This window comes from Phytophthora parasitica, assembly GCF_000247585.1.
Source record: "Phytophthora parasitica INRA-310 unplaced genomic scaffold supercont2.52, whole genome shotgun sequence".
Classification (NCBI taxonomy): domain Eukaryota; phylum Oomycota; class Peronosporomycetes; order Peronosporales; family Peronosporaceae; genus Phytophthora; species Phytophthora nicotianae.
The window spans coordinates 110,764-133,350 of NW_008649038.1; the positions used below are offsets into that span (position 1 = coordinate 110,764).

The 22,587-nt window shown below is 50.9% G+C and overlaps 12 protein-coding genes and 1 pseudogene across 13 annotated transcripts; 3 read left to right on the plus strand and 10 right to left on the minus strand.

The window, feature by feature from the left end:
* On the minus strand, positions 1-54 carry PPTG_20578 (annotated as a pseudogene). Its single transcript has one exon. The product of its transcript is annotated as a tRNA-OTHER (tRNA).
* A 2,025-nt stretch (positions 55-2,079) lies between these two features.
* Positions 2,080-2,310, minus strand: PPTG_23813 (hypothetical protein; the record flags this gene model as incomplete). The annotated part of the gene is made up of 1 exon (XM_008913154.1): positions 2,080-2,310. One exon carries the CDS (start codon positions 2,308-2,310, stop codon positions 2,080-2,082), a length of 231 nt encoding a protein of 76 aa, XP_008911402.1.
* A 1,112-nt stretch (positions 2,311-3,422) lies between these two features.
* On the plus strand, positions 3,423-4,297 carry PPTG_16320 (hypothetical protein; the record flags this gene model as incomplete). Its single annotated transcript, XM_008913155.1, has 2 exons — positions 3,423-3,906; positions 3,972-4,297. The coding sequence occupies 2 exons, from the start codon at positions 3,423-3,425 to the stop codon at positions 4,295-4,297; spliced, it is 810 nt and encodes a 269-aa protein (XP_008911403.1).
* A 1,404-nt stretch (positions 4,298-5,701) lies between these two features.
* On the plus strand, positions 5,702-9,496 carry PPTG_16321 (hypothetical protein). Its single transcript, XM_008913156.1, has 2 exons — positions 5,702-7,019; positions 7,080-9,496. Exons 1-2 carry the CDS (start codon positions 5,760-5,762, stop codon positions 7,152-7,154), a joined length of 1,335 nt encoding a protein of 444 aa, XP_008911404.1. The 5' UTR covers positions 5,702-5,759; the 3' UTR covers positions 7,155-9,496.
* On the minus strand, positions 7,219-9,225 carry PPTG_16322 (hypothetical protein). The gene has a single exon (XM_008913157.1). The coding sequence runs from the start codon at positions 8,907-8,909 to the stop codon at positions 7,248-7,250; it is 1,662 nt and encodes a 553-aa protein (XP_008911405.1). The 5' UTR covers positions 8,910-9,225; the 3' UTR covers positions 7,219-7,247.
* On the minus strand, positions 9,471-11,686 carry PPTG_16323 (hypothetical protein). Its single transcript, XM_008913158.1, has one exon. It carries the CDS (start codon positions 11,671-11,673, stop codon positions 9,514-9,516), a length of 2,160 nt encoding a protein of 719 aa, XP_008911406.1. The 5' UTR covers positions 11,674-11,686; the 3' UTR covers positions 9,471-9,513.
* A 431-nt stretch (positions 11,687-12,117) lies between these two features.
* On the minus strand, positions 12,118-12,454 carry PPTG_16324 (di-trans,poly-cis-decaprenylcistransferase; the record flags this gene model as incomplete). Its single annotated transcript, XM_008913159.1, has 2 exons — positions 12,118-12,196; positions 12,276-12,454. The coding sequence occupies 2 exons, from the start codon at positions 12,452-12,454 to the stop codon at positions 12,118-12,120; spliced, it is 258 nt and encodes an 85-aa protein (XP_008911407.1).
* A 737-nt stretch (positions 12,455-13,191) lies between these two features.
* PPTG_16325 (hypothetical protein) lies at positions 13,192-13,788 on the minus strand (the record flags this gene model as incomplete). Its single annotated transcript, XM_008913160.1, has 2 exons — positions 13,192-13,208; positions 13,271-13,788. 2 exons carry the CDS (start codon positions 13,786-13,788, stop codon positions 13,196-13,198), a joined length of 531 nt encoding a protein of 176 aa, XP_008911408.1. The 3' UTR covers positions 13,192-13,195.
* A 175-nt stretch (positions 13,789-13,963) lies between these two features.
* On the minus strand, positions 13,964-15,791 carry PPTG_16326 (tryptophan biosynthesis protein TRP1; the record flags this gene model as incomplete). Its single annotated transcript, XM_008913161.1, has 3 exons — positions 13,964-15,142; positions 15,204-15,551; positions 15,633-15,791. 3 exons carry the CDS (start codon positions 15,789-15,791, stop codon positions 13,964-13,966), a joined length of 1,686 nt encoding a protein of 561 aa, XP_008911409.1.
* A 309-nt stretch (positions 15,792-16,100) lies between these two features.
* PPTG_16327 (hypothetical protein) lies at positions 16,101-18,100 on the minus strand (the record flags this gene model as incomplete). Its single annotated transcript, XM_008913162.1, has 4 exons — positions 16,101-16,255; positions 16,324-16,401; positions 16,475-16,565; positions 16,634-18,100. The coding sequence occupies 4 exons, from the start codon at positions 18,098-18,100 to the stop codon at positions 16,101-16,103; spliced, it is 1,791 nt and encodes a 596-aa protein (XP_008911410.1).
* Positions 18,101-18,239: 139 nt separating this feature from the next.
* On the minus strand, positions 18,240-19,792 carry PPTG_16328 (di-trans,poly-cis-decaprenylcistransferase). The gene is made up of 4 exons (XM_008913163.1): positions 19,084-19,792; positions 18,796-19,012; positions 18,596-18,715; positions 18,240-18,528 (listed from the first exon to the last, which is right to left on the minus strand). Exons 1-4 carry the CDS (start codon positions 19,607-19,609, stop codon positions 18,342-18,344), a joined length of 1,050 nt encoding a protein of 349 aa, XP_008911411.1. The 5' UTR covers positions 19,610-19,792; the 3' UTR covers positions 18,240-18,341.
* A 6-nt stretch (positions 19,793-19,798) lies between these two features.
* PPTG_16329 (tRNA (guanine-N(7)-)-methyltransferase) lies at positions 19,799-21,107 on the plus strand. Its single transcript, XM_008913164.1, has one exon. It carries the CDS (start codon positions 19,826-19,828, stop codon positions 20,651-20,653), a length of 828 nt encoding a protein of 275 aa, XP_008911412.1. The 5' UTR covers positions 19,799-19,825; the 3' UTR covers positions 20,654-21,107.
* On the minus strand, positions 20,660-22,267 carry PPTG_16330 (di-trans,poly-cis-decaprenylcistransferase). Its single transcript, XM_008913165.1, has 5 exons — positions 21,804-22,267; positions 21,568-21,736; positions 21,272-21,488; positions 21,082-21,201; positions 20,660-20,989 (listed from the first exon to the last, which is right to left on the minus strand). The coding sequence occupies exons 1-5, from the start codon at positions 21,870-21,872 to the stop codon at positions 20,803-20,805; spliced, it is 762 nt and encodes a 253-aa protein (XP_008911413.1). The 5' UTR covers positions 21,873-22,267; the 3' UTR covers positions 20,660-20,802.
* Positions 22,268-22,587: the final 320 nt, after the last annotated feature.

A 22,587-nucleotide genomic window follows, 5' to 3' on the forward strand; every position in this document is an offset into this window, starting at 1 on the left:
AACCCGGGTCACCCGCGTGACAGGCGGGTATACTAACCACTATACTAACGAGAATCTGTACAACAACTCACACGCCACACAAAATTTCAAAACAAATACACACATACTCCCCAAATCACGCATCGCACGCACGCTACATCGCCTCAGCCTGCTACCACAAACCCTCTACAGCACCCTCACCACTGTCATGTACACACAAACCCATCGTGGACCCCACTTGCGCCCGTCTCGTGCAGCGGCGATTTCGAGATTTTGGCGGAGGAATACTAACATCTTCACTAGAACTTACGTTGTCATCCTTCACCATTTACGCTACAACGAGGTGTAATTTTGCGATAGCACTTTGATCCTTCGTGTCGATTCCAACAACGTTGTCACCTCTTGCGCGTTATCAGGCGCACATAGGTAAAAATTACTGAGTCCAGCGGACGACGAGGGAGCAGCACTGCGAAGGCACGATCAATACTGTGTGCCCGGGTGGGCGAGGGAGATAGATCAATAATGTTAACTGCTAAGGCGACCGACGAACCGAGGAGGCGGAAGGTGATCGACGGCAGCGGATCAAGGATGGATGCCGGTGAACACGACGTCCCTGACCAAGGACGAATGCAAGTTTACCAAGACGAAAATGGATCTTGAACGGATGCTAGTTGATCAAGGTTTGGCAGCGATCGACATGTATCGACGGACAATCGAAGCGAGCAAGCCGGAGTGTGTAACTCAGTGACAGATCAGGGTGGGCCAACTAGCAATCGAAGATCAAAATGTCCTCTGAGGGCCCCCCGATGATCCGTGATCTGCTGAACTTGTTCACCTTGTGTACCCGTCGGTAGGGCAGGATCTTGCTCTTCTGGTAACTGCAGAGAGGTTCAAGTGGGTGAAGCTTGAGCGTCTTGGCGAGACGCGGGGGCTGGGTAGAGAAGTGGAAGACCTTCACTCTACGTCCGATGTAGGATCCAGATCACAAGCGATTACTTTGAGCTTGTCGGATCTGGTGGTCTTGATCTGCTATCTGACCGTGGTAGCCTTTGTAGGTGTGTTCCCTTGAGTTTTCGTTTCGTCGTCCTTGCTGCTTACTATATCTTGATAGTTGAGAGTCGATAGATATTCCCGGTCAAGCAGTGAATCCGGCTAACCTCCTTGCTCTGCATTTGTAAGGGAACGTTCTCGAGGTGGTGTGGTCTGACTAAAATACTACCCAGGTATCACAACCAACGCTAGATCTGCTATTCGCAACCTTCACCGAGCTCGCATGGCCAATGTCGTACTGGATCTTGAGAGCAGGAAGGCACTTGTGTAACAATGCAGATTCGAGTCGGATTTATAGTTACGTCCTATGCACCGACTCTCTCAACCTTCACAGCCACTAGATCTCTCAACTCAACCAACCACCTGCTTTTTCTTGTTGATCTCCATCACCCAGCTGTCCTTCGCACCAGATCTTGACCGATCTGCCGCGTAGCTCTCGCCTTATGGCCAGGTCACTGCGAATCTCTCCAAATCATGACACAAATACTTCAAACCCCGGCAATCTTGGTCGCCACCGCCGAAAACGTATATCGAGGCTGGATCCGCCTTGATCCAACTTTTATGAGCGCTCATCGCGATCTTCCTAACCTGGGTCGCCCCAATCGGCGTTCACCGCCAGAAATCCGCAGGGTCCGCCCTGGTACACTTAGGATTCTGGATCCGCCTTGCCGGATCTTAGGGTTCATAGGATCCCACTCCACCATGTCCAGACCCGTGACCCTTGGCTTTGATCTGAGTCCACCTCGTTCTCTTAATCTCCATTCCAGTGACCTTTGGTCCAATCGCTCCGGTCTAGTCGCCCAAGCCCCAGGATTTTCAAGGTCCATCCTCTTATACCTTAGATCTCGGGTTGGTAGTGTAGGATCTTGTGTCCGCCGGATCTCTCTCTGTCATGTGTTGCTTCCCGTTATCCATGCACCGATCTGAGTCGACGCCGCCACGCCGAGTCTCAACGCTGCGCCCTTCATTTAGATCCATCACTCTCTGGTCCAATCTCCTGCAGCATTTTCACATCCAGGCCAACCGTGTCACTAATCTGGAATAGTGCCATTAATCATGCTCCATCTTCTCAGTTCTTGAAAGCACTTCACCACAATCGTGAACAATGGCATTCGATAGACTACGTGACAGCATGTTTGTTGCTCCCTCAACTCCAACGGTAAGAGCCGAAGAATCTCGTAGAGCGCGCTGCATTACCATCATAGCGTCTTGGTAGCTGTCCGATAATAACATCATCGATAACTCGTGCGACAGAGGTGGCGTGTACACCGGGTTCAGCATGGAAAATAACGTCCTGTAGTCTGGATGATTGAAAAGCAAAAATTCAGCCCCGGTCTTTGAGGACAGCTCGTGCAAACGCCTGGTCGAGCGTTTTACGCTCTTCTCGAGAGTACTTGGAAACGTCTTGACTTTCAGCTGGTTCACAATGGAAGGACTGATCCGCTGGGTTTCACTACAGTCTTCCAGAGACTCAACCAGCGTTCAATTGATCGGGTTATGCTGGGGCTGATCATGTTCTTGGAAGTAGCGGAAGTAGTTGCCCCACAGTGATTACAAGATGCCCGAGCAATCTTGAACGACCCTTGAGGATGATCGTGAAAGTGGCTCCAAATACCACCACGCTTGCGTCCCACGATAGAAATTCCGGAATGAGACGCTGCTCGCTAAGTAAGACTTGTGTTGCTATAAGATGTGAGCAGTCCAGCCAACCAGTTGATCGAAGTTTCATAAAAGTACTAACAGAATAGTACTGTCGATATTAGATGAAGGTCAATAATATTATATTCGGTAGTATTCAGTAACATGATTACTTGTTTGAATAGTAATACACAATAGTCATTGGCGATTCTACAAGTACTATCAACTCAGAAATAGACGTGCCTGCCGAACCAGATCCGGTCAGATTCTGATAATTTTCCAATTTTATATTATCCGTATTGTTCCGGACGAAAGTACCAGTGTACCTGTTATCGTCAGGACAGGACGTCCGACAAATTCTGGAAAGCGACCCTTCGTATATATACAATCTTTCATATGTACGGGTTGTGACTGAGAATGACGCAGCTTTTTCAGGACGCCATTCTTGAACACGATGGATATAGAGAACGACTCATTGTCTGTGCTTGAAGACGAAGTTACTAGTGCCCGCGCTAGTACGATTTCGACGAACTCGCGTGCTTCCTACTTAAGCTCTACAACGCGCTTTTTTAGAGTGGATGATAACTAACAAGCGCTCGTTGATTCATGACAGTTTTGCTAATGCAATTGTGTTTGATGGAAATGGGAAAGCAACTAGGAATTCGATCAAAACTGCACTGTCCTCGGCACCCTCGAATCCACCTATTCACTTCGACCAAATTACCGCGCGCGACTTCATGACATGGATCGTCTCAATGAAAAACGCAAATGACACCTATCACAGCTTCTCGACTTACGCTGGTCATCGTTCGGCATTTTACAACCTTTTTCAAGACTATCACCGTGTGATGCGATTGGATCTGGCTCGTGAACTTAGCAGCCATTTTAAGCGCTTCCAGCGCAAGGTAGCTGCAGCTGTGAGTCGAGGTCAAGGTCAAATTAAAGTCGGAAAGGACCCCATGTCTCTCGGTCTATACAAACGCATTGCTATGGAAATGCTTCTGAGTCCATCGCGGGACATGGTTTTTGCCCGTACCTTCATGGTACTGTCTTGGAATTTGATGTCAAGAGCAGCAAATACGGCCTCAATTTGCTATGGCCACTTGGAGTGGCGTGAAGATGCACTGTGTGTGTATTTTGCTCATATGAAGAATGACCAGCGTGGATCACGTCCTCGCGACCCGCGCCACGTGTATTCCAATCCGACAGCTCCTGAAATATGCCCCATTCTTGCGCTCGGTAAGTGCGATAGTATAACTACATCCAAATTGTTGTACACGACCCACCCGTATTGTGACTTACAGGTGTATACTGGGCGTCGTACGGCGTTGATGACAGCGACTTGCGTTTATTCCCCGGAAATGATCAATATGAAAGCTTCAGAAAAGTCTTAGGGCGCGTATTAAAGACCACACCTGTTGCAGATGAGCTTGAGCGCCGTGGAACAAGTGCCACCGACATCGGAACTCACTCTATGCGTAAAGGGGCTTCTACGTTTTGCTCCTCTGGGTTGACAGCATGCCCACCAGCGGTAGCAGTCCATCTTCGAGCAGGTTGGTCGATGGATGGAGTACAGGACCGCTACTTAAGGCACGATGCCGCTGGTGACATGTTCGTTGGCGTACAGTGACCGGTCTCCCAATTTTACAGCCTGAGTTCGCAGTTCTACCTCCCCATTTTGCTGCTGGTGCCGAAATCATCCAGAGCGCAAAAAGGCTCTGTTTTCCTGGATTGCCTGAGTCAGTCGAATATGTTGCCGAGTTTGCTTTGGCATCATTGGTTTACCACATCGATTTTCTTCGGGAGAATTTGCTGAACACCCACCCTCTCTTTCAGTCAGCCCTGTTTGCCAATGTGGAATTAATTGAAAGTTTACGTTTGAATGTTGATACTAGTGGATCAGGATGTGCCATCCAACCCACCGGTGTTCCACCGCACGTAACAATCCTAACTGAAATTCGCGAGGCAAGAAATGAATTACGTGAAGAAATAATTGCGCGCAAAGCTGACATGCAGAAAATTACTGAATTGCAGGATGCACTATGTGGTCGTTTGGTGACTGACGTCTCCAAATTATTGGAAGAACGCGTCTGCCAATCTGGTGTTCCTACTTGCAATAGTTTGGCCGACTCGGTTATGAAGCGGCTGGAGGATGTAGGAGTGCTCCAATTATTACTTCCAAGGGACGACGTAGCTGCTGGTGATGCTGGCCTGGATACTGTTGTCGAAACAGCAGAGCCTTCAGCTGAAAAAAACATCACATCATGTCTACCAATGGGGTGGAGCCATGCATCTTTTCCCTGAAGACATGGTGCTTCCCAATGGCACGGCAGAACAAGCGTGGGGAATTGGTGTTGTGGAAACACCGCAAAGACTCTTCCTCCATACAGATAGCTTCGCCCATCCGACTTGAGCAATCGAAACCAGCGCAAACGGCTGTGCGAGCTGAAGTTCCTCATGAAAAAAAATTGAGTTGAGAGCTCAAGCTCTTGGTTTGCCAACGGCGAAAGTATCATTCAATGAGGCTATCGACATATTCCAGCAGTGCAAAAGCGTAATTGACCTACCTCAAGAGACGGCTAACAGTAGAAAGCGTCGCTGGTATGGATTTCAGTCGCAACTATCCTTCGCAAGCAGGCAAAAGTTGGCCAAACCACCCCAGCATGCTGATCTTCTCCATCGGGCTAATATACAATAAAAACTCTCAGATCTAATCAGTAATGCAAACCTCTCAGAATTTGTTGTCCTGAGAGTTCCAAAAGGCGTCCGGTAAATTCCGCCCACAAGTAGTTTTAATTCTGATTCTAATATTCTGATACGTGTCAGAAATTTTACATAGTCAGGGTTGTGGTTGAAGAATCAGATTCGGTCTAATTTTAGGATTCTCGACTTAAATTTGTTACCTGTCAGAGTTAGAACGGGTCTGATCAAACATATAATGTATGAAAATAATATTTATCCTGATAGTACTATTAAAAACCACCGTATTAAATTTCATATTACCGATAGAACTATTAAGCTCTCAATCATTTCAGCCAATCAAGCGCTTAAAAATCGGGCGCGCTCGTAATTTCAAACTCGACACAACCAATATGAGCTCCAGCGGTGGCGTCTCGTACTCGTTTCCTCTGCTCAAGCCTCGCGAGATCTTCGCATGTCTGCGAGATATGCGAGTGCCCGTGTCTGAGGACGAGATCCGTGCGTGTGACGTAGGTGCCGTGCGCAAAGTACTCGAGGCGTTTATCGAGAACACAATGGGTGTGACCCGTGAGGACATGGCGCAGATCGCATTCCCGGGGCTACCAACACTCAGCTTCCCAGAACTTCACTCCGAATCCGTCCCAGACTTGACGTTCTACCGCACAGCGCAGCGGCTGCTTGTAGCCTGTGGCGTGGACGATTTTGGACTGCGAGATGTACTCCATCCGACACCCAAACGCGTTCGACGCCAGCTCAGCGCACTCATCAACTTCTCAAAGTTCCGCACAGAGCGTCTCGCTGCTTTCAGTGAGATAACGAGCCAAACAGACGAGCTCTTGGCACAGAAGAAGGCGCTACAGGAGGAGAACGCGGCGCTACAGCGAGAACTGGACCAGCTGCTCGAGGAGCAGAAGGCTGAGGAGCCTGCACGACTGCAGCTCCAAACAGAGGTCAATGAGCTGGAGAAGGAGATCAACGTACTTAACAGACAACAGGCTGTGCTGCGTCACGAGACGGACGAGATGAAGACTAGACGCAGTGAGATGGAGGACGCCATCTCCTCTACCAGGTTCACTAAGGTCGAGGCGGAGAACGACATTGAGCGGCTGAAGGCGCAGATCGTCACGTCGCCCGATAGAGTTAAAGGAGAGCTGCAAACTATTGGCAGGACAGTCGATAAAGCCAAGGAAGATCTGCTCGAACTGGAGGAGAAACACGCTGCAGTGATCCAGTTCATCGAGATCTACGAACGAGCGGAGAAGGAGCTCGCCAGGACGTTCAAACTACTGGGCGAGATTGAGCAGGAGCTGAAGACATGCAAGGAGACCAAGGATCAGCTCAAAAACGCGAGTACGCGTCTCAGTGAGCTCAGAATCCGCACAACCGAAACGGTCACGCGTCGCGAACGCTTGGAGAAGCTCGTGGAGCTCAAAAAGCGTGAACTGAATCGATACATGGAAGATGCACGGGCTGCGGATGAAAACGCCAATAGAGCGCTACAAATGGCTCGCAACGAGTTGAGCAAGTTGGAGGCGGCGCACCAAGAAGTCCGTCAGCGAATTATGCAGAATAACGACGCCAGTCGCAAGGTGGAACTCAAGATGAAGGAGGAGGAAGCGCAGTACACGAAGGAGCTCAAAAACCTGGAACAGGTACTGTCACTTTACGTGTTTGTGGGGAGTTTTGTACTGACATAACTGTGTTGTCGGCAGATGTATACTCGTCTTCATCAAGCCACAGAGTACTACAACCAACAGGTTCTCGGCGCAATCCGGTTAAGCTCGTAATTGCTCTTGGTGTGGAGGTCATTTATGCCACATTAGCTCTTCTGATCAACCACTGAGCCCGGAGTCATGTCAAATCCAGAATAATATATTATCTCAAGGCAAGGGCATATGAGTCAACAGCTCCGTGCCGTGTGTGTTCTGCTGTATCCGATGTGTACTAAGCTGTTCCAGAGTGGTCTCGTCACACTGTGCTGCGATGATCCGTACGATGATCGTGTCGTTGGTGATGTTGACAATGGACCGAAGTCGATCGAGGATCCAGTCTATGCTGACTAATATAGTGAAGACAACTGGAACGTCCACGCCGAACACTGTCCTCCATACAGTGAGTACCATCACTAAACCAGCGTGAGGCACACCAGCAACACCAAACGATGCGATGGCACTCACAAAAGCCAGCAGGACGAACCTCAGAGGTGTCAACAAGGCGTCGTATCCTCCGACTTTGGCCAGAAAAACACAAGCCAGTGGTATGTACACAGCCGTGCCGTTCAAGTTACTTGTAGCTCCGAGTGGCAACATGAAGCGCGAGATCTGGTACGATACTTCCTTCGTAGCGTCCACACAGCGCATTGTAATCGGCAGCGTCGCGATCGAAGACGAGCAGCCAAAAATGAAGATCTGCGCAGGAAGAATATGCCACAAATGCAAGAAAATGTTCCTCCTTGTCGTCACGAAGAGCGTCAATCCAAAGACAACGATTGTCAATGTCAACAGCGCTACGATCAGAGTTCCGATCAAGAACGCCACGCCCCGTACCAGCACCGACGAGGAAGTGTAACTAGCGATTGAACCGGCGATCAAAGACACGACAGCGATCGGGATGTACTTGACTACGATGTTCACAAGCAGGAGGATCACTGTGTTGGCGTGTGTCACTAAGAGCAGCGGGTAGTTCTCGACTCCTGCTTCTTTATCCACACTCTTCATTAGTGCGAGTCCCATCACAATGGCGAACGCAATGACACTCAACGTCGACGTGCCTGCAAATGCCTCGAAGATATTATTCGGCACGAGGTCTTTGAGGATGATGAAAATCTGCTCCGAGACGTTCAACTTCTCGTACTCCGTGTCTGCTCTCACTAAATATCCACTCACATCATCCAGTACGAATAAACTGTTGGGTAGTGTTCCATTTATCGAGCTGCACGCAAGCGATCCATTAGAATACGAGAGATACCTGCCGTCATCACACTGAACACTCAGCGACGGGATCGTTGGCTTGATCGGCACCACTGCACTTGACGGATACAATTTTGACATGGCGAAAGCGAATAGTGTTCCTAGAACTGACGACGTGATGGAGGCCATAGCGAAGGACAAGATAATTCGTCTTCCGATGGACGCGGCCTTGCCTGCCTCCACTAATTCGCCTATACATACGATGACGCTGCAGAAAACCATTGGAGTCACTAAACACTTCAGCGCTGAGATGAAGAGAACGCCAGGTAACGCAATCCAGTCGGCCGACTCGCCCTTCACTTGGTAGTGAATGAGCATCACGCCGGTCATGAGGCCGATCGCAGCTCCGAGACCCACTTGCCAGATGCTCACATACGCGTTCTGATCGTATGGCGATAGGATCATGTCCTTGACTCCCAGTCCTCTGTACGAGATCGGCTCGTTCACTACTCGCACAGGAGGCCGCGGTCGGTCTCTAGAGCGAAAATCGAACTGCAATATCGCGCTGTGTGGCGACATGGAGAAGCCGCTGTCCGAGTCGTAAAAGCTCCTGGAACCCTCTGAGTTCTTCATGGCGATTTGAGCTCTTGATCACCACGTTCGCGGCTGAGGCCGACTGACCTGTAGCGTCCTATTAGATATCGTGTCCTGCCACCGCTCACTCGATAGACTCGCCACGCTCCGCCCGAAAATCGAAATGGTTCAGCACTTGGTTTACAAATCCAAAGCGCTTTGCCAGCCGGAATATCAACAGCGAATGACTTGGCTGCAAATCGAACAATGTGCCCTTGTCCACGCTTTGCCCTTACAACTCACGATCGTCGTTCCACCCGAGGCTCACCATGAAGCGGACGGTCCTGCAGGTCGCCAATAGATTCATGTAAAAATGTAAAGAATTCACACGTTGAGGACTGCGCGGCAGGTGATCCGTTGCAAGAAAAGCATCAAGACTTTCGTGTCGTGACAGGTTTGCGGGACCAAAGTGCATCAGCACCTCAACGCAGCGTGATATAGTATCGGATCCAGCTTTAGAGATCCCACGCGTTTTTTAAAGCTCTTATCCGTTGCTTTGCATTTGCTTGGGTGGCGGAGATACCAGCCATTTCTTTGCTTTATCATAGAGTCGATCTAAAATATGTTGACGCCAAACGCTGTATTACGCGAACTTTACTCTTTTTTAAGGGTGCGCAGAGTTCCAGAGTATACGTCGTCGCTTCTCGCTAGCTGCATAACTAAAGATGACACTGCAGATGCCTCGATCTAGTACCAAGTCCTGAGCGTTTAATGCCAGTAAGAACGTAAACTTACGGTCCATAGGCAGTGGAGTCACATCTAGTAGCTCGTTTTGGAAAGATACATCGAGCCGCATGCATCGAGTTCGATAGAGTTGAATGTACTCGTCGTCATCAGGCCGTCGAGGCGCATCTGCGTCTTCATTGGGCAGATCCAACTCCACCAGCGTCAACGTCTTGTTGGTTTCCAGTGCGGCGTGCAGGTGACGTACACCGTTGGCACCAATCTCATTGTGTGCCACACGTAGTTCCTGTAATACTGGAACGTTTTCCTGTACTTGACCGCGTAGAGCTGCGGCTAACACGTTCACAGAGTCGGCACCAACGAGGTTGGCATTGAGGTTCAGTGTCCGAAGATGTCGACCGAGGTCTCTATTAAGTGCGTCGACAAGTAGCTGGAGCTGAAGAATCCTGCAGCCTTCTACGTCCAGAGTGTGGAGTTGTTGACAATCAGCCAGAATCGCATCGAGGTCCATGGCTGACAACGCGTTACGTCGAAGTTCTAGTGATCGCAATCCCCCACCAAAACCGCCAATGAATCGCTCCAGGGCCTCTGTAGTAGTCAAAGAAGCGGCCATGTCATTCATTACCAGCTCTGTAAGTACTGCGGAACCAGGGATAAGGCCGTCCTCGGTGTGTTCCCAATACATTGCGTGCTTTGCTTGGGTCCAAACGACTCCGAAGCCAGGGACAACCACGCAGAGCCATGTAGGATCTTCGTCTAGAGAGGCTAATACTTCCCACTCCTTGGATTCAGCACCGAGACTTGCAGCTTTGACTTCGTTTTCGATAATACATAGTCGTGGGGATGACTTAGTAGGGGATGAGTACAACTCCGTGCTGCTAGACAAGAGACAACGGATCATTGTTGCATCTTGATTAGGTCGCGATTGAAGCTCAACATCTTCCAGCCATCGAGCTACTGTCGCTTGTGGATCACGAAGACCTTCGATCCACGCTTCACTCTCCATGGGATACAAAGGGTTACCCGACAAGTCCAGTCTCTGCAGTCCTGTTCTCCCTTCTTGATGAATCATAGATCGCAGTCCAATTGCCAGCCATTGCCAACACGTTTTCCGATCCGCAGGGTCCACGAGCGAGAATGTATGTGCCAGAGATAACTCCTCCAGTTTGGTAGTCTCACTTCTCAATGCCGAGCAAATGCAGCCAACGTGGTGATAACTCAGCGAATTATTTGCCAATGACAGCCTCTTCAAAGGCGTCTTACTGTCTGTATTAAGACCAAATGCTGCACCCACAAACGCTCGGAATGCTATCCAGTTCTCCGTCGTGAGTGTCCGAGTAAGTGCGTTCTCCAGCACCAGCTTTTCCAGCGGCATCTCCCAACGGAGTCGTCTGCGTCGTCCACACTCGTCCAGCAGTTCCGCCAGCGCCGTCAACTCCGCGCTCTTCATGGCGTTCTCACTCAAATCTAATGACGTGACGCAATATTTCACCCTCGCCCCTTGTCCATCTTCCCTTTTATCACTCAACAGCAGCGTCTTGAGCTTCTCTATTAGTTCAGTGGTAAGTCGACACCTCACGAACTTGAGAGCCACTGGTACCACTCGAATAAAAGTCCCCACATGCCGTTCCTGCCTTACGCCTGAGAATTGTGACTGCATCGATGTTATCTGCGGTTGTGGTGTCACTAAGAACTGCGCCAGCGCCTCCAGCAGCTCCACAGTCACCTTACGACGAGAGAAATCTAATACTACTCTTGGGAATCGCTTGTCTCGTAGCTGCAGTTGCAGCTGCTGCCTGCGAGTCGTGGATCCTCCCAACATGAGCTCTGAGGCCAAAACCTGCTCCCAGAAGGCCTGTTTCACCAGTGGATAGCGCAGCAGAGAGTGCGAGTAGCTCTCCATGGCCGCCACACTCTGCAGCCTCTGTTGGACAGAGGAGACGGCCACGTGCCGGAAATTCACGACCAGAGACAACGAAGAAGCTTCACATTGCGATGCACTGCCATTAGAGGGCAGGATACTCAGGAGGCCGCGCAGAGCGGCCGTGCACGCAGCGTCGTCGACTAGCGTCGGAGCCATGGATAATGTTGAACCGCCCAATGAGATTGCGCAACATTGAGGACATGCTCAGGCAACTTTAAAATATTGAGTTTGTGCAACTTAATCCCTTCAACTTGAACTCAGTGGCATATCCGAAGCCGTTCGTAGCTCGGAGCTTGGTTGCCGGACGTGTTTACTTGCCAAAGCGGCGCTAGCGGTGGTTAAATTCGGCGATAGTGTCGTGTAGACCCTTGCGCGTCATTTTCGGCCAGCATTCAAGAAAACGAGCTCGACATAAGCAATTTGAAACAGCAGGAAGTTGCTGACACGCAACTCGGCCGACGTTCGGATCATGATTAGTCACTGTAGACAAGTGGTGATATCAGCGTACAAGTTATTCGTTTTGTTGGACGTTTAGATGAAAGAGAGGGCATGTAAACGTACGCAGCGAACAAATGCTGGCTGAACAGATCTTCGTTGATGTCATTGAGACTCGTTCCGCCGTGGGCCATCCCGGTAGCGATTTCTGCAGGCTCCGGCGATCTCGTCACGGGCGCTGTAGCTGCAAAACACCACTTTTTTTTAAGCTTCGAACCGGGATTGGGATGGTGACTGGAGGTATCGGCAACGCTAACTTGTACCTGAGGCAAAGGTTGAGGTAGAGGCCGTCGCAGTGCAGGGTCTTGGTCTCACCCTCCTCGATGGATTCGACGAGGAATGCTGGCATCTTCTGAGGGTCGGAGGATAGCACACGCATTCGGATGTTGTGCGCAAGTGCACGGACAAGGGTGGCGTGGATAAAGCCGTCGTTCAGCTTCATTAGAGCGTCGATCTCAGTCTTCTCATGCTTCTAGTTGTCTACAAACAAACCCAATCAGCATCATCGACAATAAGCGGAGATCCTGACGGATCAGCTCATCCATTTAAAAGGCAAATATTGTGAGAGCTTCAATACCGGCGTCGATGCACCGGTCCGTAAACTTTAAAGCAGTCTTTTTGATCCCATCCACTTGGTCGCGGGTGGCCGAGCCGTACTATCTCCGGCATGGCGGCGATACTGTTGTTGCTGCTGTTGGCATGGCCTTTCGCGTCAAATGGAAAATGAATCCACCCTCATTTAAGTATGTCATGATGACAGCCATCCGTTTGTGCGTGAGTCTTGGTTGAACATACTGAGTCACACACGGCGCGCATACCAGGGCGTCGTCGTCATGAAATGATATGAGCTCTCTGAAAAGAATCGCTCCTTGCCTCAAGAATAGGTTTTGTTTCAAGGAAAATATGCTCAGGATCAGCAAATGATGCTCTTCTTAGGCATTTTTTTTGCGTATTGTATTGAGCTAACTTCTGGTTTGCAAGTTGAGACTCTCCATTAAGCCCCCGTGATTTACGTAGTTCTTGTGGTATCGTGCTGCGCAAATTTGCATGGCGACATGTATACATCGCTGCAGAAAGGATAGGCCTACGATCAATTCAGCTCGGAGTATTCGAATCAAGATGCTGGTTATTTTACCACAGCGGACTTATACTGCCTGCACCATAGGCATCATCTAGTCTGCCATCACTGCATCTTGCTGCAACACACAAATTAAGGTCAACTTCGGACGGTTGGAGAATAAAACAAGCTAAGACTCACGTTTGCTGTGCTCGTCCTTTCAAATAAATATGGACGTGAAAGATATTGATCGAGCGTGACAAGTTATCGTCGTAATTCCAGCTTTCCACGCGAGGGGCGTACTTTCGCAGCCAGTTGCACACGAACTTCTCGATCTCTGTATCCACCATTTCATGCCGACTCCACAGCGTCCAGTGCTCGATCCCATTGGGAGTGTCGTAAGGAAACATGTTTGGTTCCAACACGACCTCCTCGTTGCTCAGTGTAGTAGCTAGAATGACCTCTTCTCTGGACTCGAAGAACTCATCCACCATCTCCATGTGAGCCCATTTGCGCTCAAGACATTCGTCTGTTCGTCCCCAATACTCCAGGCGCAAAGTCCTCGTCGGTCCACTCGTTGCGTTATGTTCTTGCAAGTGTTCTTGGTCTGCACAAGGACGGATACACTGTCGTTTGGCACTCCTCCCTGTGTCTTGGCTCGTCGGTGAACTACCGGGCGAAGTGGGCAGCGACCGCTTCATCTCCGTGGCCAGCATCATAGTGAGGGTACGTCAAGAAGCGCACAATGCGGAATGCGACAACTTCAACCAGCAACTTACAGACCATCACTCTGCTGCAACATACTCAAAGCTAACCAACAATATTCTGTGAAATACAAGGAAAGCAACAAATTGAAGCTTTTAGTCCGACTATATGTGTGTGTCTCTTCTCTCTCTAATTCTCCGTCTCCTCGTCGATCTTAAGCGTAGCGACCGAGAGATGGTCTTTCACGGCCTTCAAGAACGCAGCCACCTTGTCCAGGTCCTTGACGCCAGGAGAGCCCTTCACTTCCACTCCACTACTGACATCCACACCAACGGGGTGACCGACCGAAAGCGCCTTTACAACATTCTCAGGAGTGAGACCGCCAGCCATGAGGCAGGGAAGTCGCGCCTGTGTGAAAATGGCTGCGATCTTCCAGTCGAACGCGACGCCAGTACCGCCCTGTTGGCCCTTGACGGTCGTATCAAGCAGAATGTAGTTGGCAAGACCTTCACTCACCTGCTGTAGCACAGCCTCCGCATCCACGCCGTCGCACTGCGCAGTGTCTGGCAGATGCAACGCGCGGATCGTGGGGTATTTAATGTCCTTGCAGATCTCGAAGCCCTCGTCGCCATGAAGCTGTACCAAGTCCAGTCCGATCTCCTCTGCAGCCGCGTTCATCTCGGTCGCCGTCTTGTTGACAAACACTCCGACCACGAGGGGCGCACGAGAACAAGCTTCACGCAACGCCAGGACATTTCTATGGAACCAGTCGCTCTTGTCGTCCAGGTGAGACTCCAGAATGTCCGAGAGGATAGGACCCGTGCGCTCTCCGTACTCACGCACAGCCTTGGCAATAGCCTTGGCTTCCTCCTTCTCGACGTATCGAGGCGAGTGTTCTGCCATGATAATGCCGATCATATTGGCGCCATTACGCAAGGCAGCCAGCGCGTACTCCACTGTCGTGATGCCACACACTTTAGCCAGCGGAGGAAGCAGGGCAAACTCGCCTGACTCGCTATGACGCGTCACATTTTGCAGTAGATCCTTCACTGTCGTGGCGATATCGCCGCTCTTCATCAAGTACTCGCCGACCAAAATGCCACGGGCGCCGCATTTCTCGTATTTGACCACGTCTGTGTGCGAGCGAATGCCACTGAGAGCAAAGAGGGCGACACCATCACGGCCCAGCGAGAGCCCACGCTCTCGAATCGCGTCCGCTACACGAGCCGTCGTGTTCATGTCCACCTTGAACGTGCGGAGATCGCGGTTGTTGACGCCGATCAGTCGGGCCTTGGCAGCCAGAGCGATGTCCAGCTCCTGGACGCTGTTCACCTCGACCAGAGCGCACATACCGAGATTGTGAGTTGCCTGCAAGTCAACAAGAGACTGTCAGCGTCTAATAAAACCCTTAGTTAGCATTACTACGTACGTCAATGAGCTCGATAAGTTGTTCCTGGGACAGCAACGCCACGATGAGCAGCACGCAGTCAGCCCCATAGGCACGGGCCTCCAATAATTGATACACGTCGATGATGAAGTCCTTGCGCAGGATGGCGGGACGCTGACTCATACCTTCAACCACCTCGCGAGCTTCCATCATGTCGTCTAGTGAGCCCTTGAACCACTTAGGCTCCGTCAGCACGGAGATCATACAGGCGCCTGCGTTAGCGTAGGCCTGAACCTGCTCGCGCAGGTTGAGCTCCGTGGCAATGTCGCCCTTGCTGGGGCTCGCACGCTTAAACTCGGCAGCCAGAGCCACATCGGACCAGCCTTCCTTCTGTTTTAATTGCGATATTAGTAGCATACAATACAGTTAGATCATGGTTTCCCTTGACAAATCCAGCATTATTGGGCGCACCGCGGGCGCGTTAAGACGCTCGAGCACGGGCAGGGCAGGGCCGTAGACGCTCTCCGTGTGCTCGATCTTCTTGGCTAGATCGTCAGTTGACACGACCTGCTTGGCGGCCGCCACGTCAAGGCGGCGCTGCGCCGCGATCTCCTCGAGGATGTTACCCATGCTTTGCCTCAAGTGTCTATTTGAAAAGTGTGAGGCTCATGTCGGGCTCAAATCGGCCCAAAATAGTGATTATGTGACGCTTTTGATCATTTATGCAAGGTAGATGTGGTAAGGAGGAAATGTAGCCAAGAATGATTATCCTTGCCGTACCCGTGATCCAGCCGTACCATGATCTTCCTCAACATCTCGCCACTTCAGTTGCAAAGTAATCACAGAATAAACTCTACGGATTTTTTCAACAGCGTCACACGATGCAAGATGACGGTAAAATGCAGATACAGCTTTTTAGTATTAGCGTCGTAAATCTGCTCACAATTTCGTGCCTGCTTCCATCTCGGCCGCTTTACGCTTGGCTGGAGTCACAGACTGCCCCTCCTTGTTTGCTATTACTAACGCGCTATTGACAGCCTCCACCGCAGGCTTCTTGCCCTTCTTAGGACTCTTGGTTTTCAAGGAGGAAGAAACTGCAGCGACAAAAGTCACGATTAAATCATTAGCTAAAGTATTTATTAACTACAGTAGCAAGACGTACCTGTCGGAGTAGCATTCTCCGACTTTACCCAGCCACACTTGACGAAAAAGTCGTAAACGTGACCAGTCGTGTTCACATCTGTACGAGGTGACATACACAAAGTGAGTTACCAACTGTGATGGCTACATTTCTCTAATTGCTTAGTACGCACCTATCTGGACAGTCTCCTTGGCCATCTTCTTAGTCAAGTAACCCAACCGATAACACTCGCGAACCAACGCGTCTTTGATCACCAAATAATGCTACAACATACCACAGCAATAAACCTGTTAGCAAAGCACACAGGGACCACCAACAGTAAAACAATTACCTTCGGTAGTAACTTCAGCTTGGAGCACAATTCCTTCTCCTTCGGAGTCAACAAATGGCATCCTGGTGTACCTTCAATGGAAAAGGTTGCTGCAATCGCGTTGAGCGCACCTGCACTGGATCCTCTCGTTCTAGAACTCTCGCCACTTGCATCGCTACTCCCACCCTGTTCCCGGTTCTGCCACCTGTTAGCACGATCGCGGCTCGATGTTGTCCGACCCGACTCGTATAAATAAGAGGCACTATCACGCTGCTTCTGGATCGCCTGATCCAGCTCGCGCTTCTTCTTCTCCGCATCGTAAAGTTCTGCCTCAGCCAGCGTCTTGACACCGTTCTTGCGGTACTCCTGCAGCAGCAGAATCTGTTTCTTGAGTCTCATGGCTGTGATCAAGCCCTCCACAAAGTTATCGTGATCTCCCGGGGTTTGAAACCGCGCGAACGGCCGAACTTGAGCCAGCAACTCACGCTCCTCTTTCGGTCGCTTACGCTCCGTGTGCTGGTGCAGCTTGTAATCCAACAGCCCTCGCTCTACTACGAATTTCTTGCGCTGCATGCGCTTCTCCAGTTTCTGGTTGTAAATCTGAATAACCTTCAGCTTCAACTCACGTTCAGCGGGGTGATCTCCCTCCGAGAACTCCATATCAGCCAGAATCATCTCGGCTTCATTGTCGTATTCAACGTCAAAGTCTCCACGTAGCGGCATGTACCCAGCCAATTGACTGGGCCCGTTCCTCTCTCCTGGCGCACCTCTAACCACATTATCCGAGGCTGCATTCATCTCAGCCGCCTTGTCCTCAGTACTCAACTGCTTGTCGCTCTTGTTCTCCTCATCCTTGTTCTCCTCAATATCATCGCCAATGAACCGAGGCATAAGGTCTTTCCAGCCCAAATAGGCCGTTAGATAATGTTTTTCACACTTCTTATCACTTTTGGTAACGACATGCTCGGCAATGTCCTTCCAGTTGCCCATGCCAAACATCTCGATGCCCTCGAGCAGCAACAACTCCTCGTCCGCTGTCCATACAGCATTGGAAGTGTCATTGCTGGTAGTAGGAAAGGCTGCAGCATTGGTACCGATCGCTGCAGGTGTCGATGTCGCGCTCTCAGCTGTAGGCGGCTCGTAGACGATGGGGAAGGCCAAACAGTCCGAGACCGTGTACTTGTGGTTCTTCTTGTGCTCGCCCAACTCAATACCCACGGCAAAACACTCAACACATAACTCAAAAGGCGGTTGAGATTTGCACTCGGCGCATGTGATGCGGATGTTGCGCGTCAGGTCCTTCTGGCAGTTGAGGCAGAATTTGGTCTTCATGGCCGCAGGCTTGGCCGGGGGCGGCTCACTAACACTGGCTTCTGTAGCCTCAGCCTTCGGAGGCGCCTTTTGCGCGGCAGTGGCCGAGTCCTTGGCGCCCTTAGACTTGCTCTTCTTGGTGTGGCTGCGTCGCGCGGAATCGCTCTTGCCCGCCATGCTGCTAAGGTGGGAGAGTTCAAGTTGACTTGCCTTCAGTATGGGAAGGCTGGTGTGCCGCTTTGGCGCCACTCGGAGGAAAGTAAACTGTCTTATGACATGGATTATTGGATACAAGAGGTTTTGTTTTAAACACAACTTCAAGTTGACTCAAACTTGTTCAATTCATTTTTATGGTATGTGCATTGCTCTAGTACCGCATAACGGCGTAATGCTTCGATACGGCGAAGACACCGCCACTTTACTTGCCGAAGCGGCGTTTGCGGCGGTTGAACTCCATGATGATGCCCTCTACATCGTCCTTCGTCACCTCAGGCCACATTTTATCCATGAAGATCAGCTCAGAGTACGCGATCTGGAACAGCAGGAAATTGCTGATGCGAAGCTCGCCCGACGTGCGGATGAGGATGTCTGGATCCGGCAGACCGCTGTTGTAATAACAGAACTCGTCAGTAAATAACCAGGTTATCACTGAGCTGGACAGCAAGTACGTACGCTGTGAGCATGCGCTGACTGACTAAGTCCTCGTTGATGTCCTCAACGGAAGTCTCACCCCTGACAACTTCTGTCGCGATTTTCCTGCAAGCACCCACGATCTCATCCCGCGCGCCATAGCTGTTCAGATCACCATAGAATCGTGTTAGCTGGCTGAATCGAAGTAATGTAGAGCAACGATACTGCAAGCAACATCGTACCTGACGCAGAGGTTGAGGCTGAACTTGGAGCAGTTCTGCGTCTTCGTCTCAATCTCCTCAATCGCCTCAACGATGTAAGCGGGCAGCTTACGTCCATCGGATACCAACACGCGCACGCGTACATCCCTCTTCAGCGCCTCGGGCACAATCTCATGCATGAACTGGCTGAATAAGTTCATCAGCGCGTCCACCTCCGACTGTTCGCGATTCCAATTCTCTACATTAGCAGCAACAGTCAGCACTAGCACCGCCATGCAATCAACCTACATAGCTATCAGCAAAACTGACCTGTCGAGAACGCAAACACTGTAAGTGCCTGAATCCCGGCGTCGATGCACCAGTCTGTAAAATTGACAAGCGTCTTGCTGCCATCCGTGTGTCCTCGTACTCCTGCCCCATATTTGGTCTTGCCGTAGCGTCTGTTGCCGTCCATAATGACTGCAATATGGCGCGGGATCTTTAGCTCGCCAGCATCTTTCAGCATCGCCGTCCTTGCCGTTTTCTTCTCCATTGCCAGAAAATCAGCGTTAAGCAGTCGGTTCATCCACCCCACAAGGTACCAGACGGACGCAGGCAGCATCTTGCGCCAGGACACCGACTTGCCAAGACCGCTGACACCCGAGGCTAGTGAGAAGCTGAGTAGCGTAAGCACAAACACGAGCGTAATGGGCATCCCGGCCAGCCACCACATCTCAAAGCCGTTGTAAAAACTCTTGGCCAGCCCCAGATCGCGACTCGCATCCTCCAACTGCGACAGCGTCTGCCTCCCAAGGCTCTCGCGGGGCCAAATCACGCCACTCGCGTTCTCGTCCATCAGTCTAATAGCCTACAGAGCTGGGTCTAGTGAGTGCTGGCCGTATCAATGCAACTGTGCACAACTGTCTCGCGGCATACGTGTCCAATGTGTTCAGTTGCATTTCATCCAATCACCGTTCTTATCACTCCATTCAAATAGTAGGCCTTTGTCCACCGTCCTCTATTGCGGTGACATTTTCTACCAGCTCCTCCAGTCAGTAGATCAGCATAGGTAATGACGTTGCTACAGTCGCGATGGCTTCGTTTCACGCGCTCTGCGCTACCTCCAACGCGGCAACACAGACACGACCGCTTACTACGGGGTTTCAGCGTATCGATTCCGAAATTTGAGGCGGCAGGTGCGCCTGCGTCCTTGTCTTCGGGCAACTCTCATTCGGGCTCCAAGCGGTTCCGCCAGCACGTGAACCCGCTCTCGGTGACGTATCGCCAGCCCGTGGAGCTGCCCAAGTGGACGCAATGCTTCGCGAACACCTCACTGCCCATCCACCTTGACATCGGCTGTGCTTGGGGCAAATACCTGATGGACGTGGCTGAGTCTCAGGCATTCGAGCGGAACTTTGTAGGCGTCGAGATCCGTCGCAACGTGCTACGAGAAGCGGAGCGAGAGGCCGAGCGACGAGGACTTCGCAATCTGGCCTTCGTGCATGCCAACATGAACTTCCACCAGGCGACGCTGCTGCAGTCTCTACCTGGTCCCGTTAAAAGCGTCTCCATCTTCCATCCGGATCCGTGGATGAAGAAGCGCCACATCAAGCGGCGACTGGTGACGGAGGAGTTCGTGGAAGAGATGGCCACCCACTTACCGAATGGAACTCCGATATACGTGCAGACGGACGTGGAAGAACTGTTCGCATACATGGTGGAGATTTTTGAGATGTCTAAACTTTATGATTTCGATGCGCTGCATAAGAACCCGCTGGGGATCCCCACGGACAGAGAAAAATTTGTCTGCAATGAAGGAGGCGACATCTACCGGGTCAAGTTTATAGTCGACAAGTCAGAGAAGGAGGCAAAAGACCCCGCTGCTCAGATCTGTGACTGAAAAAAATCGACGAAAGAACTGAACGTTCATATAACTGGTATAGACATGTTTTTGCTTATCGACATTATTCTGCGCGGACAACTTTCGGACCAGCGACTTCAGATTAGATATGCATAGGATACCTTGGAGGTTGGTAGTCGGACTGCGCTTTACTTGCCAAAGCGGCGTTTGCGACGGTTGAACTCGATAATGATGTCGTGCAGGTCTTCGCGTGTCACCTCCGGCCAGAATTTGTCCATGAAAATGAGCTCTGCGTAGGCGATCTGGAACAACAGGAAGTTGCTGATGCGCAGCTCGCCCGATGTACGGAGCATGATGTCCGGATCCGGCAGGCCGCTACAGTGCGAAGGAACGATAATAGTAGGCAACAGTTAGCTCAGATACAGTACCAAAACAATCGAACGAAAGAGACGAGCATGAAAACGTACGCAGTGAGCATGCGCTGGCCAACCAGATCTTCGTCGATGTCGTCGATACTCGTTTCACCCTGGGCCACCTCGGTAGCGATTTTCTTGCAGGCCCCGACGATCTCATCGCGGGCGCCGTAACTGTAAAAGCACCACCGAAATCTCGGTTAGGATAAAGTTTGAGGATAAAAGACCTCACGCTGTAGCGTACCTGACGCAAAGGTTGAGGTAAAAGGCCTCGCAGTGTTGGGTCTTGGTCTCAACCTCCTGGATGGATTTGACGAGGAAATCCGGCAGCTTGCGGCTGTCGGAGGCCAGCACTCGCACTCGGATGTTGCGGGTGAGCGCCTCACCGAGGATGTCGTGGATGAAGCCATCGACCAGTTTCATCAAGGCATCGATCTCGGCCTTCTCACGCTTCCAGTTCTCTGAAAGTAATATAATAAAAAAACGCTGCGTCAGCATCACCGAAACATTAGGATAGCAGATCGGGATAAGAATACTCACCCGTGGAAAAGGCGAAGACTGTGAGGGCTTCAACCCCAGCGTCGATGCACCAGTCCGTGAAGTTCATGACGGTCTTGGTGCCGTCCGAGTGACCGCGAGTACCCGAGCCGTACTTGTTCTTGCCGTAGCGACGGTTGCCATCGATAATGACGGCGATGTGGCGAGGGATCTGTTGAAGACAACAGTGGCTCGAGTAAGCATTTGATGACCAGGAAGACAGGACAAAGCTTACAAACCTTGAGGTCCTTCTCCATCTCCGGAAAGGTGGCGGTGCTGTTGCTGCTGCTGAAGGCTTCGGCGCCCATGGTCCTGTGCTCGTTGACGTTAAATGGGAAATGAGACTGAGATCGGCGAGGGAACTCGGCACGCTGGCGCGACTCTTGTCATCCGTTGGCGTGTCGTTGCCTAGGGAGCCAAGACCGCCAGCACACGGCACGCACTTCAACGCGCGATGCCTCGTCGTCGCCTCGACATGCACAACAATCGGGATAGATGGCAGGTCACAATCTTCGTACCAATCGAAGCTTTTGCAGCGATGTCCCTCCGACACCTGCAGAAGAGAACGTGCATGCGTGGAATAAGGATTGATTCGCCGACAAGACTCACATGGAGCCGTCTGTCGGTTTCGAAGGAAATGACGAGCGTCAGCGCCATCTTACGAGCAAATTTTAACCTTGAAAAATTCAGCCAGGAAAGAGCAGGCAAATCGAACAATGATACTTGTAGTCGACATCTATGATTTATTCGTTTCCCCATCGCACCCTCTTCAGATGAAGTCTCAAACACGATGACAAGTAATATGTACCAGGTAAGCTTAAGAGATGTTGATTTTGTGCCCCGCTAACTTTTTTTTTGCTAGCCTTCACCGAAGATTTTCGTCTGTCTTGTATATACTGCAGTCATGTCATACTGCTGCTGTAAACATCGTAAGCTGGCGCTCTACTGGAGATGCCGGACACCTTCAAAGATCTTCATCTAGGCAAGCATGACCACAGTGGTTCGACTCCTTAGCAGATGGCT

What these genes read in the sequence shown, in the direction of transcription:
- PPTG_16321 (XM_008913156.1), top strand. Translation starts at nt 5,760, where the DNA reads ATGAGCTCCAGCGGTGGCGTCTCGTACTCGTTTCCTCTGCTCAAGCCT. An exon ending in AGCTCAAAAACCTGGAACAG is followed by an intron (nt 7,020 to 7,079) that starts GTACTGTCACTT and finishes TGTTGTCGGCAG; the next exon opens with ATGTATACTCGTCTTCATCA.
- PPTG_16322 (XM_008913157.1), bottom strand. Translation starts at nt 8,909, where the DNA reads ATGAAGAACTCAGAGGGTTCCAGGAGCTTTTACGACTCGGACAGCGGC.
- PPTG_16323 (XM_008913158.1), bottom strand. Translation starts at nt 11,673, where the DNA reads ATGGCTCCGACGCTAGTCGACGACGCTGCGTGCACGGCCGCTCTGCGC.
- PPTG_16328 (XM_008913163.1), bottom strand. Translation starts at nt 19,609, where the DNA reads ATGGACGAGAACGCGAGTGGCGTGATTTGGCCCCGCGAGAGCCTTGGG. An exon ending in AGCCTCAACCTCTGCGTCAG is followed by an intron (nt 18,716 to 18,795) that starts GTACGATGTTGC and finishes TGATCTGAACAG; the next exon opens with CTATGGCGCGCGGGATGAGA. An exon ending in AGTCAGCGCATGCTCACAGC is followed by an intron (nt 18,529 to 18,595) that starts GTACGTACTTGC and finishes TTATTACAACAG; the next exon opens with CGGTCTGCCGGATCCAGACA.
- PPTG_16329 (XM_008913164.1), top strand. Translation starts at nt 19,826, where the DNA reads ATGACGTTGCTACAGTCGCGATGGCTTCGTTTCACGCGCTCTGCGCTA.
- PPTG_16330 (XM_008913165.1), bottom strand. Translation starts at nt 21,872, where the DNA reads ATGGGCGCCGAAGCCTTCAGCAGCAGCAACAGCACCGCCACCTTTCCG. An exon ending in AGTCTTCGCCTTTTCCACGG is followed by an intron (nt 21,489 to 21,567) that starts GTGAGTATTCTT and finishes TATTACTTTCAG; the next exon opens with AGAACTGGAAGCGTGAGAAG. An exon ending in TACCTCAACCTTTGCGTCAG is followed by an intron (nt 21,202 to 21,271) that starts GTACGCTACAGC and finishes GTGCTTTTACAG; the next exon opens with TTACGGCGCCCGCGATGAGA.